Below are 16,468 nucleotides of genomic sequence, written 5' to 3'. Positions count from 1 at the left end.
TTAGGGTTTGCTGTACAGTATCCAGTATCTTGTATATAACTGTGCTATTGGATGCTTCTAATCTGCTTGGTCTAGGCTTTTGAGAGAGTCCACATATCAAATACACAGCCTATATATTAAAAAGATTCAGTTTGTGTTTTGAAAAACTTTGAGACATACAATTGATTTTCCCCCTCTCATATTAACTACTGATTTATATGTCTACATTTTGCTAGGAGTGAACATAAACACCATTCCCACCACCAAAAGACTATGGTTTTGTTAATTAATCCTTTCTTAAATAAAAAAAAAAATTTAAATGGAAAAGAATTCAACATTTATTAATCAACTATTGTGTTTAGTCATAGTGCTTATCATTTCTTACAAATTTCATGAATTTGGGGGTCAGGTGGTGGTAGACTGCATTATGTGTACATAGCATGAAGTACAAGGATCCTGGTTCGAGCCCCCTGACTCTCCACCTATGGCGGGAGCGGGGGTCGATTCACAAGCGGTGAAGCAGGTCTGCAGCAGGTGTCTTTCTCTCTCCTATTTTCCTCGTCCTTCTCAATTCCTCTCTGTCCTATCCGATAAAGTGGTAAAGACGGCCAATGGCCACCAGGATCAGTGGACTCACAGTACAGGCACCTAGCCCCAACAACAACCCTGGAGGCAAAAAAAAAAATCATGAATTCAAAAAGGAGTCTTCATATCCAATGATAAGAAAACTGAAGTTCAAAGGATTTATCTATCTCCACCAAAAGCCAGGTTAACTCCATAAAAATTATTCTTTGTAGATCTTGTTTGTTCATAGCAGCATGCTAATCTTTTTTTTTTAATTAGGGGACTAATAGTTTACAGCAAATACAATTGGTACATGTGTAAAATTTCTCAGTTTTCTGCAAAACACTCTCACTCAAGGCCTAGGTCCTCCTCCACCATCATCCTCCAGGACCTGAAAGACATCCAACCTCTACACCCTTTACTTTGGTGCAATACACCAAACCCAGTCCCAGTGCTACTTTGTATTTTTCCTTTTAGTTCTTATTTCTCAACTTTGGTCTATGAGTGAGATCATCCCATAGTCATCCTCTTTCTGTCTTATCTCACTTAACATGATTCCTTCAAGTTCTGTCCAAAATGAGGTGATGGTGAATCCACCATTCTTAAGAATTTAGTATTCCAAAAAAAAAACAAAACTAGTATTCCATTGTGTATATATACTACAACTTTCTTAGCCACATCTATTGTTGGGCACCATTAAAAATTCTGCTGCTACAACGATTGCCACCTCAACACGCTTCACTTCAGACTGTCCAGAGACTTCACGTGTGGAATGACAACCCTTCAGCTTCATTACTCGGGTGAGACCTTTCCTTTCATAGTATACTCTAATTCCATCTCAGGTGGTTCACTTTCTAAAAAAGTCCCAAAACCTAGATATACACCAGTTTCTGTGAGAGAGAGCTTATGTTCATACGTATCCATAAACTACTGCAAAATATATACCTGAAAGCAGAAGTACACTAGAGTTTGCAGTGAGTATCCCCATAACACTTCCTCTCCACTATTCCAAGCTTTGGGTCCATGATTGCTCAACAATTTGTTTGGCTTTGTATGTTAACTCTCTTTTCAGTCACCAGGTTCCAGATGTCATCAGGATGCCGGCCAGGCTTCCCTGGACTGAAGACCCCACCAATGTGTCCTGGAGCTCTGCTTCCCCAGAGACTCACCCTACTAGGGAAAGAGAGAGGCAGACTGGGAGTATGGACCGACCAGTCAACACCCATGTTCAGCAGGGAAGCAATTACAGAAGCCAGACCTTCCACCTTATACAACCCACAATGACCCTGGGTCCATGCTCCCAGAGGGATAGAGAGTGGGAAAGCTATCAGGGGAGGGGGTGGGATATGGAGATTGGGTGGTGGGAATTGTATGGAGTTGTACCCCTCCTACCCTGTGGTTTTGTTAATTTATCCTTTCTTAAATAAAAATAAAATAAAATAAATTCCGCTGCTGTGAACATAGGTATACACAGAGCTTTTTGGATGGATATGTTTGTTTCCTTAGGATATATTTTCAGGAGTGGAATTGCAGAGTCTTAGTGTAGCCTTCTAAGAGTTCTCCAGACTGCTCTCCATAGGGGTTGGACCAATTTACATTTCCACTAGTAGTGCAGGAGGGTTCCCCACAATATCTACAGCATTTGTCTTTGCTATCCTTTCTGATGTACGGCATTCTCACAGGGATGAAGTGGTAGGTGATTGTAATCTTTAATTGTATTTCTGTGACAATCGATGACTTGGTGCAATTTTTTTTCCATATGTATGTTGGCCTTTTGGACCTCTTTAGTGAATATTCAGTTCATATCCTCTCCATTTTTGGAGGGGATAATTGGGTTGTTTTTGTTGTTGTTGTTGCTGAGTTTGATGAGCAAGATTTTGTTTTTTAAATAATGAACTGTATTCTGCTGTTTTTATATACCTCACTTTCAATCAGGTCATCTGTGTGCATATGGTATTTCCATATCACAGGTGTGACTAGTGTGGTAATAAACACAGGAGTATCTATCTGTCTATCTATCTATCTCAAGGTTTTATGGCTGTATGAATTTATTACTTTCTGTAGACTAATTTTTGTCTTTTTCTTTTCTTTTTCTAGCTAGTTTCCCACAAAATATATTGCAGAAATTAAATGAGATAACAACCAACTAGGATGCCACAATTTGTGTGCTATTACAATCACTTGAAGAAAAAAACTCAAGGTGTTACGCTCTCATTCTTTATTCTCTGGTGCTATCAAATTATCCATAACAATCTGAAATTTTGTATCTGTGACAATCTGAAATATAACTTTTTTATAATTGTTTTTCATTTCAAAGGAATTTTGCTGGTTCTGCTTAGTTGTTTTCTTCTAGGAATGTTGGCCAGATGCTCAGATCTACTAGCTCACTGAGGAGACCATAAGCTTCTTCTTGTTCTCCTTCTTCTTCTCCTTCTCCTTTTTCTTCTTCTTCTTCTCCTTCTAATATTTATACTTTTTATCTATAAAATTGGAACACCAACAAGGCAGTAGGATAGGAGGGGTACAGTTCCACACCATTCCCACCACCAGAACTCTGTATCCCATCCCCTCCCCTGATAGCTTTCCTATTCTTTAGCCCCCTGGGAGTATGGACACAGGCTCATTATGGGGTGCAAAAGATGGAAGGTCTGGCTCCTGTAATTGTTTTCCAGCTGAACATGGATGCTGACAGGTGAATCTATACTCTCAGTCTGCCTCTCTCTCTTTCTCTAGTGGGGCAGAGCTCTGGGGAAGCGGAGCTACAAGACACATTGGTGGGGTCGTATGCCCAGGGAAGTCCAGCTGGCATCATCTTAGCATCAGGAACCTGGTGGCCGAGTCTTCTTCTTCTAGCGTTTGCCCTTGTTCCGTAGCCAGTCAGCGTCAGGTTGAGCCTGATGTAAAGTTTCAAGACCTCCTTTGAATCTGGAGAGGTGGCAGTCGTTGACTATGTGGGTCATAGTCTGTCTGTAGCCGCAGGGGCAGTTCGGGTCATCTCTGGCTCCCCAGCGATGGAACATAGAGGCGCACCGGCCATGGCCTGTTCGATAGCGATTGAGGAAGGCCCAATCATAACGTGCTAGGTCAAAGCTGGGTTGACGCTTGCAGGGGTCTGTGATGAGGTGTTTGTTCTTGACCTCAGCTGACTGCCAACTCTGTTTCCAAGAGTCTGGAACAGAGAAGTTCAGTGTAGGCATAGGGGACCAGATTGGGTGACGAGACGTCAAGCGTTGGACAGGGTGGGCGAAGATATCCGTGTATATTGGCAGGTCCGGTCGAGTGTAGACATGGGAAATGAACTTAGATGATGCCGCATCCCGACGAATATCTGGCGGGGCAATGTTGCTAAGAACTGGCAGCCATGGAACCAGGGTGGAACGGATGGTTCCAGAAATTATCCTCATGGAGGAATATAATTTGGAATCAACCAAGTGGGCATGGGGGCTACAGAACCATACTGGGGCACAGTATTCTGCAGTGGAATAGCATAATGCCAGAGTTGATGATCGTAGTGTGGAAGCGCTCGCGCCCCATGAGGAGCTGGCCAGTCTTGCAATGATGTTATTCCTCGTGCCCACCTTTGCTGCAGTTTTTATGAGATGTTCGTGAAATGACAGAGTGCGATCGAGAGTAACGCCAAGATAGACTGGCTGGGCTTCATGCCGGATTCTCGTATCGCCAAGCTGCACATTAAGCTCACGCGAGGCCGAGGCATGGTGTAGATGGAAAACAGATGATACCGTTTTTGCAGTGCTAGGGATTAGTCGCCATTTTTTACAGTAATCAGATATCAGAGACATGTCTTTCGTGAGTGTTTCCTCGAGGATGTCGAACTTGGATGCCTTAGTTGCACAGCAGATGTCATCGGCGTAGATGAACTTCCTTGAAGAAGTTTCTGGGAGGTCATTGATGTAAATATTAGATAGCGTAGGAGCCAGAACAGAGCCCTGGGGGAGGCCACTTGAGACAGGTCTCCATCTGCTAGACTTGTCACCCAGATGCACCCGGAATCTTCTGTTTTGGAGAAGAAACGATATAGTGTTGGCCACCCATGGAGGCAGGCATCTTGAGATCTTGACTAGGAGACCACAGTGCCAGACCATGTCATAGGCTGCTGTGAGATCAACAAAGACAGCACCCGTCTTTAAATTCTTCTGGAATCCATTTTCAATGTAAGTTGAGAGGGCCAGGGCTTGTTCGCAGGTAGATCTTCCTAGGTGGAAACCAGCTTGGGCGGGTGATAGGAATTTCTCTGTAAGATGAGAAATACGTGACAGAAGCAGCCTCTCAAGTAGTTTGTAACACACAGAAAGGAGAGAAATTGGTCTATAGCTGGCGGCCAGTGTTGGGTCTTTCTTTGGTTTCAAAACCGCTATAATCTTTGCACGACGCCAAACTTTGGGCATAGACTCAGATTCCAAGATGTGGGACAGGAATGAAGTGAGCCACTTCTTTGCTGCGGGACCCAGGTTAAGAATGAGTCTGGGGTGATATTATCATAGCCAGCAGCTGTTCCCGGTTTAACCCTCTTCAAAGTGTCTTCCAATTCAGACAGTGTAAAGGTAGAGAGTTTTGGAGATGGACAAGATAACTGGAAGTGGGATGACCACTAGTGGGAAATTTCTCTTTTCCAGACTGGGTCGATCTTAGCACGTCCAACTTGAGTTAGGTGACCGGCCACTGAGTTTGGAGATACGGGAGAATGGGAGACGGGAGGGGGTTGGCTACCGGCACCCAGTCTGTGAAGAAGCTTCCAGGCCTTCCTACTTGAGTGGGTGAAGTTCAGACATTCCGTGAGTTGTTGCCAGTGGGCTTGGCGTGCTGCATCCAGGGAGGCAATGAGATGGTCAGCCACATCTGGGTTGCCCGACTCATCATACTGCTTTAGTAGTTGCTCGCATTCAGCATCAAGACAAGGCGTATAGTTAGCACGTCTCCCACGAGGAATGGCTTGGGAAGCTGCTTTGAAGATGGCTTGGCAGAAGGGCCTGTAGGAATCTTCAGAGGGGATAGAGTTAATTGGAATTGCAGGAATAGATTTGTTGGTAAGATCACTGAACAGACGCCAGTTTGCTTTCCGAAAGTTCCATCTTAGTTTCTCTGAGCACAGAATCAGTGGGAGCTGGAGACCAATGCGGATGATAGCTGGGCGGTGATGACTGTGCGGGAAGATCTTGAGAACGTGTCTCGTAGCGGGAAAGGCTTGGCCTTTGTCTGTGCTAATCCAGCACAGGTCGGGTGACGAGTCTTTATTCCATCTAGCACTGTGAAAAGAGCCTGGCTGTTTTGGATCGTATAATAGGGAGAGGTCATTCGCTGAAGCCCAGTTGGCTAAGATAGAGCCGTCAGCACGAGTGGAGGAATATCCCCAGTCTTGGTGATGACTATTAAAGTCTCCAACGTAAACGGCTGGGTGATTTGGGCTAGGCAGGACCTCGTTATCCCATGAGGCACTGGGAGGCTTACATACGTTGACGAGCTGAATAGTTCCAATAGTAATGGAGTCGTAGAAGGTCGAAGAGGCCGTATGGTAAACGTCCGCAAGACACGATTTGGCGTAGATGGCTCGGCCGTGTTTACGATGGAGATTATAGCATATTAAATCGAATCCACTGATGGTGAATCGAGCAGCTTCATCGACTGCTATATGTGTTTCTTGTAGGCAGATAATATCTGCCTGATGCTGTATCGCCAATTGACCAATAAGAACGCGTTTGGCAAAGGACAGCCCCTCAACATTAAGTTGGAGGACTCGAAGAGCAGGACCAACAGCTTGAAAGCTGTCAGGAGCTGCTTGTTGTTGGCTTTGAAAGTGACTGGGATCCATGTGGATTCAGTCGGCTAGGAAGGATCGTCAGTTTCCCCAATGAATGGGTACTCACGTGATGCACCACGGGAAGATCGATCCAATGCACCCCGAGTAATGAAGCTGGAGTGTTAACATTCCCCACCTGACATTCTCTGGACACAGTCTGAAGTGAAACATGCTGAGGTGGTACTTGTTGCATCGATTAGGTTGGGATCAGCAGATGCAGTACCATTTGGTATGAACTGAGAGATGTATTCAGGAAAGTGAGCCCCACCATAGAGGTTCCAGGCCTGGGAAAAATACGGGCTTTATAGAGAAAGTGGAGGTTCCTGCTATCTTAGGATTTAAGAAGGCAATGGATAGTTATTGCTATAACCTAATTATTTAGCAATTAGGCTAACTTTGAAAATCCTGTTGTTAGGATTTTCTGTATTATACAAGACCTCACCATAATTTATGTCCTTTAATACTATTTTTATATAGCCCTATTTTATAAAGTAACAATACTGGTTGCTTCTGTTCTCCCTGATATAAACTTTTAGGAGATTTAATATATCAAAGAACAAGTTAATATTAGAAATGTATTAACAATTTGAGACCACTGTTAAAATTCAACCTGATAACCAATTTGAAGTTTTAAGTGTTTAGATTGAAAAACATATACTCAGAACTATGGTCTATGCATCACAAAGTTTGAGACATTCAACCAATTTTTCCCCTCTCATATTAATTAAACAGTGATTTATGAGACTACAAGTTAATAGAATGAATATCAACACCATTCCCACCACCAAAAGTCTTTGTCCTCACCCACCCCCACAGCCCCAGTGAAGCTGAATATCTACCCTCACCTTCCACCCAGAGATTTTTACTTTGGTGCCCTACTCCAAACCTGTCAGATCTTGCTCTGAGTTTCCCTTTCTGTTCTTCTTTCTCAACTTTTGTTTATGAGTGTGGTCATCCCATACTCAGGTTTGTCTTTCTGACTTATCTCACTTAGCATAATTCCTTCTAGTTCCACCCAAGATGGGTCAGAGAAGGTGGGTTCATTATTCTTAGTAGCTGCGTAATATTCCATTGTGTATATATACCACAGCTTTCTCAGCCATTCATCTGTTGTTGGGCATCTGGTTTGCTTCCAGGTTTCAGCTATTATGAATTGTGCTGCTATAAACATAGGTCTACACATATCTTTTTTGGTTGGGCTTCTTCTTTCTTTCTTCTTCACCTTCTTCCACTTTATTAATATTTTTTGCCTCCAAGGTTATTGCTGGGGCTGGATACCTGCACTACAAATCCACTGCTCCTGGTAGCCATTTTTTGGATAGAACAGACAGAAATTGAGAGGGGAGGGAATAAAGAAGAGGAGAAAGATGTCTATCTTTCTGCCTGTAGCCTTGCTCCACCACTTGTGAGGTGATCCCCTGAAGGTGGGGAGACAGGGGTTTCTTGGGATCCTGGAGAGGGTCCTTGCACTTTATACTATATGCACTTAATTCAGTGTACTACCACCCAGCCCCTAAGCTTTTTTTTTTTTTTCATCCCTCACAACAGAAGTTTAAGGCTAAGGGGAAAGTTCCCACACACACAGACACACTTTTGGGGGTTAATGGTTTACAGGACCATTGTTGACACATAGGTACAACCTCTAATCTCCTCATGATAGGTGTCCGAAAAACACTTTTTCCCCCAACCTAGGTCCTTCTTCATCATATATCTAATCCCTCCCACCATAAGAGTCAAGTTTTAGATAGAAGTCCTCAATAAAACGGAAATATAAGGAAAATTTAACTTGAAATTGGGAATTTGAAGCAAATGACTATGTCTCGCTCTCATGGGGACAACCATTCCCTAGAACATATTTCTTCTTACGTCATTATTATGATACAGAAATAAACTTCTATGATTCTAGCACAATGAATTCATCATAACCAAATATAAAATCCCATTAGAAGTGCTATTCCAGCTGAAATTTATCTAGGAAAATTTGAAATGGCTTATAGATGTCCACTAAAAAAGCATTTAGAATACTTGAAGATGAAGTAAAGGATATAACCCATAATTTCTTTATCTAGTTATCTGTCTTTCTGAATTCATGTTGCTTCTGTATTTTGGTTATTGGAAATAGTGCAAATATAAACATGGGATACCTATATCCTTTTGATTTAGTACTTCCAGGCCCATTGGATAAGTGCCTAGGATTAGTATTGCAGAATCATCAGATATTTTCATTTTATTTGTTTAAGGACTCTCCAAAATATTTTCCATAGGGACTACAACTGTTTGCACTCCAACCAACAGTGTATTGGGTTCCTTTTCCTCCACATCCTCAACAATACTTGTTGTCACTTGTTTTGTTTATACTGGTCAGCCTCACAGGTATCAGGTATAAGGCAATGTCCTGTTTTGCTCTTAATTTCCTTTATTCTTTTTTTTTATTATTTTGTTAGTGATTTAATAATGATCATCAAGATTGTGGGATAAGAGGACTACAATTCTATACAATTCTCACCACCAGAATTCTATGTCCCATCCCCTCCATTGGCAGCTTCCCTATTCTTTATCCCTCTGGGAGTGTGGACCAAAAATCTTTATGGGGTGCAGAAGGTGTGGGATCTTTAAGGGAGTTCTGGCTTCTGTAACTGCTTCTCCATTGGACATGGATGTTGTCAGGTTAATCCATATCCCCACTGTCTCTATTTTCCCTTAGTGGGGTAAGGCCCTGGGGTGGTGGGGTTGCGGGACACATTGGTGAGGTTGTCTTCTCAGGTCAGTCAGGGTGGTGTTATGGTAGCATCTACAACTTGGTGGATGAAAAGCATTAAGATATAAAGCAGAAGAAATTGTTTAATACTTAGGAACCTAAAGGTACAGGTATAGCAGATGAGATTTGGGGTCTTCATATTGGAAGAAGGTAGGAAGTCTGTTTTAGCTGTATTCCGATGGGCCCAAAACTGTACTAATTTTTGCCTGGGCTAGACAGCTAAAAGACAGGTGAGCAGCACATGGATGCTTGAAACAGAAGGGAAGCTTCACTAGCAGTGGAACACTGCTAGTGGTGTGGTGTTTCCCCTTATTTCTCTCCCTCCATCATTCACCCCTTATCTGGAAAAAAAGAAGTGTTGTCTGGGAAGATTTTGTCAATTTATGTTATTCTAATGATATGTGATGCAGAATAAATTTTCATATGTGAAAGGTCTGTTCAGACCTATTTGGGCACTATTTTACTGAATTACTATTATAATTTTTGTTCCTGGGCTGTATTATTTCTTTATAGATTTTTAATATCAATTTCTTGTCAGATGTGGGATATTCAGATATCTTCTCCAGTTGTTTGGTCTTTTTTTTTTTTTTTATGATTGTGGAAGGATTTTTTCCCCTATGCATAGAAGCTCCCTCTCTCTCTTTTTCTTTACCTAATGTGGTTTCATTTGCTTATTATTTAGTTTACTTTGTTTATGTAGCTGAGTCTCCTAATACATATAGATGGCTATAACAAATGGAATTACAGACATCAGCAACAAAAAGCAGTAGAATTATCTGTTACACTTTGTGAGAACTGTGGTGGTTATCAGAGTTTGATGGAGGTTATGATGACTTCCATACACTATATGCACATGTGAAGTTATACAAATAAAAGTTTCTTGTAAAACAAATAAGAAGTGAAATGTATATCTTTTAAAAAAGAATATAGATATGTTTCCATGCAAATATTTCTACCTACAATAAAATAAATCCTTAATAAGATGCAGACATAGCTCATTGTATATGTATTGTTGTTTCCAGAAAAGTTGGATAAAAAGTAATTTTCAGTCTACTGAAATATTTCCCAGTAAACTTTTCAAAGATTTATTTACTTATTGACAGGAGAGAGAGATAGAGATAGGTGGAGTGAGAAAGAGAGAGAAGGAGAGACAAAAAAACAAACAAACACCATACTAGTCTCCAGAACATCATTCTAGCACATGCAATGCTGAGAATAGAACTTGAGACATCATGCTTTTAAGTCCAATGCTTTATCCACTGCACCGGTCACCTCCCAGCCTACTCCAGTGCTCATTATTATCATATTACTGTTCATTTATATTGAAGAAAACAAAATGTGTTAAAAAACACAATAATGATTTAAAGTAACATCCACACCTTTGTAAAAATATGTTATTCAACAAATATACATGCAATATTTAAGTGTTTTAATAATGGAAATACACATATTTGAAGAGAAACAAGTTTACTGAAATTATGCATGCTGAACCTAAGCTTTTTATTGTATAATCCTCTGTTGTATTGTATAATCCTCTGTTTTTAATCTATAGAAAAAATACATAAATCTAGTTGTTCAGAAATTTCTTCCCCTTGTGATTATGGCTTGTTATAGAAATGAGCTGTATGTAGATAACGGAGACGAAAGAAACGAATATGCACAAACAGTGATAGTCAAAAACCTTATGAGAATATAGACTGATACCAACTAAGGGAGCTAGAAAATTTAGAAAAATCTTCAGATAATATGTAGCAAGTCTTTCCTTAGTTTATATTTTTAACATTATTCAAATATATGAAAGAAGACAAAAAATTGCAGTTATAAGATAGTAATAAAATATTTTCAGAAAAATCATTTCATAGTATCCTATTTTCTTAATTCTTGGGTATAAAATCGTCTATTTTTTAGCACTCGTCCACCACAATCATAAATTATAATACAAACTATTACCTTATAATTTCTTTAACATGAGTTTCAATAAGCCAATAATTTTCTTACCATAATGTTATCTTAAGAGCAGTTATTATTCTGAGTTGGTAGTTGTGTAGAGAAATTAGTCATATACGGCTTATTGTAACCCATTGTTGTTTTGCTTTTGCCTTGTCTTTTATATAACTACTATTTTTCTGTAGATGTCATCATATGTATGGCATAGTTTAATTTCTTTTCTAGACTTTAATTTAGAAATTAATATCATTTCATAAGTAGAAAATACGAGGGAATTGAACATAGAAGTATAAATGTCATCAGATTTTAATTTTTACTATTAATATTTCTTCTGATTTTTAATATTGCTTGCCTTTCTCATCATTTGTGAATATTGCAGATATAGTGTCTGGCCTTAAAAACTGTAATAAAAAATCTACTGCCCAAAAACGAATGCAACTTAAGGTTATTTAAAAGCTTCATGTTTGTAGACAGGGAAATAGCTCAGATATTAGGGCACAAGATTTGCATGACTAAAGCTCCAAGTTCCCTTCCCAGCACCAAATGTAGCAGGATGGTGCTCTTTTTTCCCCTCTCATTCTAATATGAAAATCCTTTATATACATTATTTAAAGTAAATAAAATAATTTATGAAATAAAACAAAACTATCACATTAGCATTCTCATAAAGTATTAGTATAGTGTTAACAAGGGTCAGAACATACAGAAGAAAAATGAATGTGACTATTACCTGAACACCTCAAGTGTAATAAGTGTAATACTTATTGTAATACTTATTTTGTTTTGTTTGCTCATTTTTCCTTCTAGGAAAAAATAACTTGTATGCCACAAAGGTTACCTCTGTATTGAACTAACAGTTTGCTGTATTTCAAATAATCTGGGGTTGAGGCTAGTGTTAAATTCTTCTGTGTGTAAAAACTGTTATTAATATTACTGGTCTTTCATGACTTTATATTTTCAACCCTTCGTGGTTTACTTTTTAGTTTTAACTGGAAATTTTTTGTATTGATTTAATAACTTATGACTTAGTAAAATACAAAGTATGAACAAAAGCATCATTGATCAAGAAAATTAATTCTTGAAATCAATACAGTATTAGTGCTTCACTTGAGAAATTCTTGCTTGTAGAAGGCCAACTCAAATACTGAAAGCCTACAGTTGCTTCTCACATCTCTGTGCACATTGTGAGGGGTTTCTCTTCACAATTTACCCGCCCTCTAGTGGTAGTTCTAATAATGTCATTTTGTAGTCCTCGCACAGGAAATGCCTGTTTTTACTTCAGTTACCAGAATCCTTTTACAGGAAGTTAGGTGTGGTCTTTGAAGGAGAATCGAAAAAAAAAAAATGAAAAAAAGCATGATGGAATTTTAGCTGCAGTCTTCTGGGTACCAGCTTATCAATCCCAAACTCTTGGTGTAAAAGATTCTGCAGGGGTAATGTTTCAATATTCTTATTATGTTTATTCTCTGTGATGCTTCTGTACCTTTACAGTGGAATCATTGGGGGGAATCTGCAGAGGACCACTTTCATTTTGAAGCTGCTGGCTGCATGTTTTAGCATGTCTCTTTTATTATAGCATCCAGGCATAGGAGTTCTCTTCTGGGAATGTGTGCAAGGAACATCTTTCTGCTATGCCTGTCACTAGGAGTAAGGGTCTCTGGGGATGGGTCAGAAAAATGAAGGATGCTTGCAGGAACTGTGAAGTCAGTCTACTAGCTGGTGGTTGAAAGATCCTAGCCTAGCTCCCCCCCCCAAAAAAAAATATTATAGAAACCACATAGAAGCTTATGATATTTTATATCCCCCTCTGTTTTATCTGACATGTGCTGCAGAAATTAACTGGACATTAGTGCATTTTACTCTTAGAAAATTCACTTCATACATTTAAATGGCAAATCTCACTCCTGTAGGGTGGGGCTAAAATGAGTTGATATTTTAAAGAGAAGGGGAAAAATAAGTAAATGATTTTATACAGATGGCATTTTGAAATCAAGATTTGGTTGTATTGTTTCTGAAAGCACAGAAACTTCTGCCACTAATTCAGAAATAGCATGTGTAATGATTTGTGTGCTTTGTTGAGATATATATTAGCCCAAAAGAATGTGATTAGAATACCAGTAAAACTCTGTCTCTGTTATGACAAAAATATATAACTGGAGTTGCTTAAAAAGATAAACTATTTTAATCTTATTTTATTTCTCAAGCTCAAATTTGATGTTATTTTTATGAAATAAGCAGTATTGAGGAAATGGATTTCTCTACAGAATTTCCTGAGGTACTGCAAATTTGTTAATTAGAGAAACAATTCCACTAGCTGGCAGCAGGTTGCTAAATCAGGGGGTCCAAGCCACAGACCTCTGACGTGGATGACTTCCTGCCCAGTTTGGCAGGAACTGGATCCCTTCCTGTGCAGTTTCCGAGTAGTTCCAAATGCAGTCAGGCATCCCCTGCTCCTCTTGCTCCTTTGATTTTAAGCAGTGTCTATCTGTGTTCCATGGCCTAATATTTTGAGATTTCCAGCTCTTTCTCAGATGCATTGATTTTCAACAAGCTCCTAAAGGCAGAGAAATATGCCAAAGGGAACTTGAAAAAAAAGAAAGAAAAGAGCGATACATACAAGGCCCTTGCACAGCACAGTTTCTGTAATTCTAGGTGGCTATTAATTCCTTGTTTTAGATGTCTGATATTTTTTTCAGAAAGGATGCTGAAAAAGATGGCTGCCAAAATATTCACACAAATGAAACAGCAAATACAAACTGGTATCCTCCATTTCTGAGCTTTAAATTGGGTATTTCCACTAAAACCATTTTGGGAGTGGGAGATTAGATTACCTCATAGACACCTACTGAATGTGAGAGAACTCCAGGCAAGCAAATGAGTTCATGTATAAGAATCCCTGACTACCAAATACATCTTTCTTAGTTACTGATAGCTTGGCATATGTAGTTTTCTCAACATCATGTAATTCTTACAGTCATTTTATTTCCTCATGGTCATTGCTTTCTTTTTTTCTCTTTTGTTTCCATAGCACTTTCTTATGCAAGGAGCTAAACAGTGATTAAAGGAGCAGGATGAAAAGATGGCACAGTCAGTGCTGGTACCACCAGGACCTGACAGCTTCCGCTTCTTTACCAGGGAATCCCTTGCTGCTATTGAACAACGCATTGCAGAAGAGAAAGCTAAGAGACCCAAACAAGAGCGCAAAGATGAGGATGATGAAAATGGCCCAAAACCAAACAGTGACTTGGAAGCAGGAAAATCCCTTCCATTTATATATGGAGACATCCCTCCAGAGATGGTGTCAGAACCCCTGGAGGACTTGGACCCATACTATATCAATAAGAAAGTGAGTCCATAACTAATTTACCTTTACTTCTCCTATGTACCAGTTGGCTCTAGTAATTAACTAGTTGGTTAGTTCCAGGATGTGTCATGAAGAACATTGTGCCTCTTTGCCTGTCTTAAGTATTATAAGGAGCTGAGTGTATAATGGACCCATTACCCTAATGGTCTGTAGAAATATTCATCTGAACTTGCATTCCAAAGACAGGCTGGTACCTGCACAGGCATCTGGCAGTGAAAAAAATCTAGAAATCACAAGAGTCTTTTCATATTCCAGTGTGATGAAGTAAAACAAGTGAAACCTAGAAACACATCTTTATATATTTTTTTCCAGGAGTAGTGACCAAATTCCTCTTTACTATCTCTATGTTGTATGAAATACTGATCTTCAGCAGATTTATACCTTCCATTCTGTAGGCGTTGCCCCTTCCATGATTATCCACAGAGGAAATAGCTGTAGTAGACTTTTATGCCCCCCCCACTCCCTGAAAAAAAAAAAAAGTTTGATCCCTGAAGTTCCTATGGGAAAATTCCAATTAACTGAAGAAGTAATTAAAGTCCCATTTTTGTGCTTTTGTGAATTATAATTACAGCTTAAAAATACCAATATTAGCAGTTGGTAAAGATGCTAATAATTTCTATGGCATTGATTACAAATTTATTTATTTTGTCTTTAAACCCTCATCTTTTTTTATGAAAGTTAGCAGTGATTATGGTGTGCAGAATGAAATACCTGTCATGAAGTTATATGCGACTAATTAGTACTTGACGACAATATTTTATGAGGATGTGTTTATAACTAATTATCTCTGATTTCTCATAAAATATTCTTAATGTGTATTCTAAATTCTGCTTTATGTGTTGTGTTTTCTTTTTCAGACATTTATAGTACTGAATAAAGGGAAAGCGATCTCTCGATTCAGTGCTACCCCTGCCCTGTACATTTTAACTCCCTTCAACCCAATTAGAAAATTAGCTATTAAGATTTTGGTACATTCATATCCTTTTGCAAATAGTCATGTTAATGACTTCTCTCTTTGAAGTATTTAACTGGGAGTTTGGCAATGTTATGTTTCCTATGATTCAACAGTTAGCATATTACAAAATGGAATCAAAGGTAAGTTTACAATTCATTTTTTTCATCCCTTTTAAGTTTTTCCTGTAGGCTCTTTGTTTTTCTCTCCTTACTCTCTTCTGAGTTACTTGCTACGTACCAAGACTCTTTATTCATTTAGACTGAATTTCTAGGTATTCCTCTTTTAAGTCTCTATATTTTATGTTAGATAACAGGCAAACTCCTAAGCTAATTTTATTCACTGTTCTTAAACTTGGAAAATATGTGCATGATCTGAATTACACTATTTTTATATTTATAATTATGCTATTTTATGACTTTTACTACTTTCTAATTTCCATTTTACCATGTGTAAGCTTAAACTCCGTCAATGTCTATTGTTATAACTATATGCATACTAGTGCTTCAGTTTCTTCAAATTTTTTTCTGATGACTTTGCATTTCCTGGTTTTTTTTCCTCTCCCATTTTTCTTTCCTTTCTCCTCTCTTTCTCATTATCACACACATGATCCTGTACATTATCCAAATCATGAGTTTACTAACTTCTCCAGAGGTGTATGGCAATCTACCATATTAATCTTCATTTTCTCCCTTTATTCTCCATATTAAAGTCTTTACTTTCTAAAAATGTATTGATGACAGCTTGGTGGGAGATAGTAATTTGATTTACTTTTGAAGTTAAGGATAGTAGTTGTGAATGAGAGGTTTTCTTTCAGACTAAAGACAGTCATTTGACTAACAGCCAGCCTTGGAAAAGTCAAGGGGGAAAAGTTTGAAAGCTTGAGGCTGGATCAGCTAGAGTATTTAAAGAAGAACATAGAAATATTGGGATAAAGACTGATAGGCAGACAGAAGCAGAAGTAAAGAAAGGAAAAATGACATTTATGCAAAATCACAGAAAAGACTACTTAAGATGTTCTTCTTTAAAATAAATCATTTCATGAAATTCTATGACATGGTTAATCCAGGGCCTGGCTTTAAGACTTCC

At 38.9% G+C, this 16,468-nt stretch overlaps 1 protein-coding gene across 1 annotated transcript in view; it reads left to right on the top strand.

Annotated features, from left to right (window-relative positions):
• The window catches only part of SCN2A (sodium voltage-gated channel alpha subunit 2), a 187,083-nt gene that overhangs the window by 44,986 nt on the left and 125,629 nt on the right, over window positions 1–16,468 (top strand). Inside the window, exons 2-3 of the mRNA XM_060177783.1 lie at window positions 14,092–14,409; window positions 15,285–15,403. Coding sequence (XP_060033766.1) covers window positions 14,143–14,409; window positions 15,285–15,403 — 386 coding nt within the window. The 5' untranslated portion in view covers window positions 14,092–14,142. The remainder of the gene's footprint in view (window positions 1–14,091; window positions 14,410–15,284; window positions 15,404–16,468) is intronic.

The sequence above is a fragment of the Erinaceus europaeus genome, chromosome 18, assembly GCF_950295315.1.
Source record: "Erinaceus europaeus chromosome 18, mEriEur2.1, whole genome shotgun sequence".
In the NCBI taxonomy this organism is placed as follows: Eukaryota; Metazoa; Chordata; class Mammalia; order Eulipotyphla; family Erinaceidae; genus Erinaceus; species Erinaceus europaeus.
This window is presented reverse-complemented; position numbering and strand designations above follow the sequence as displayed.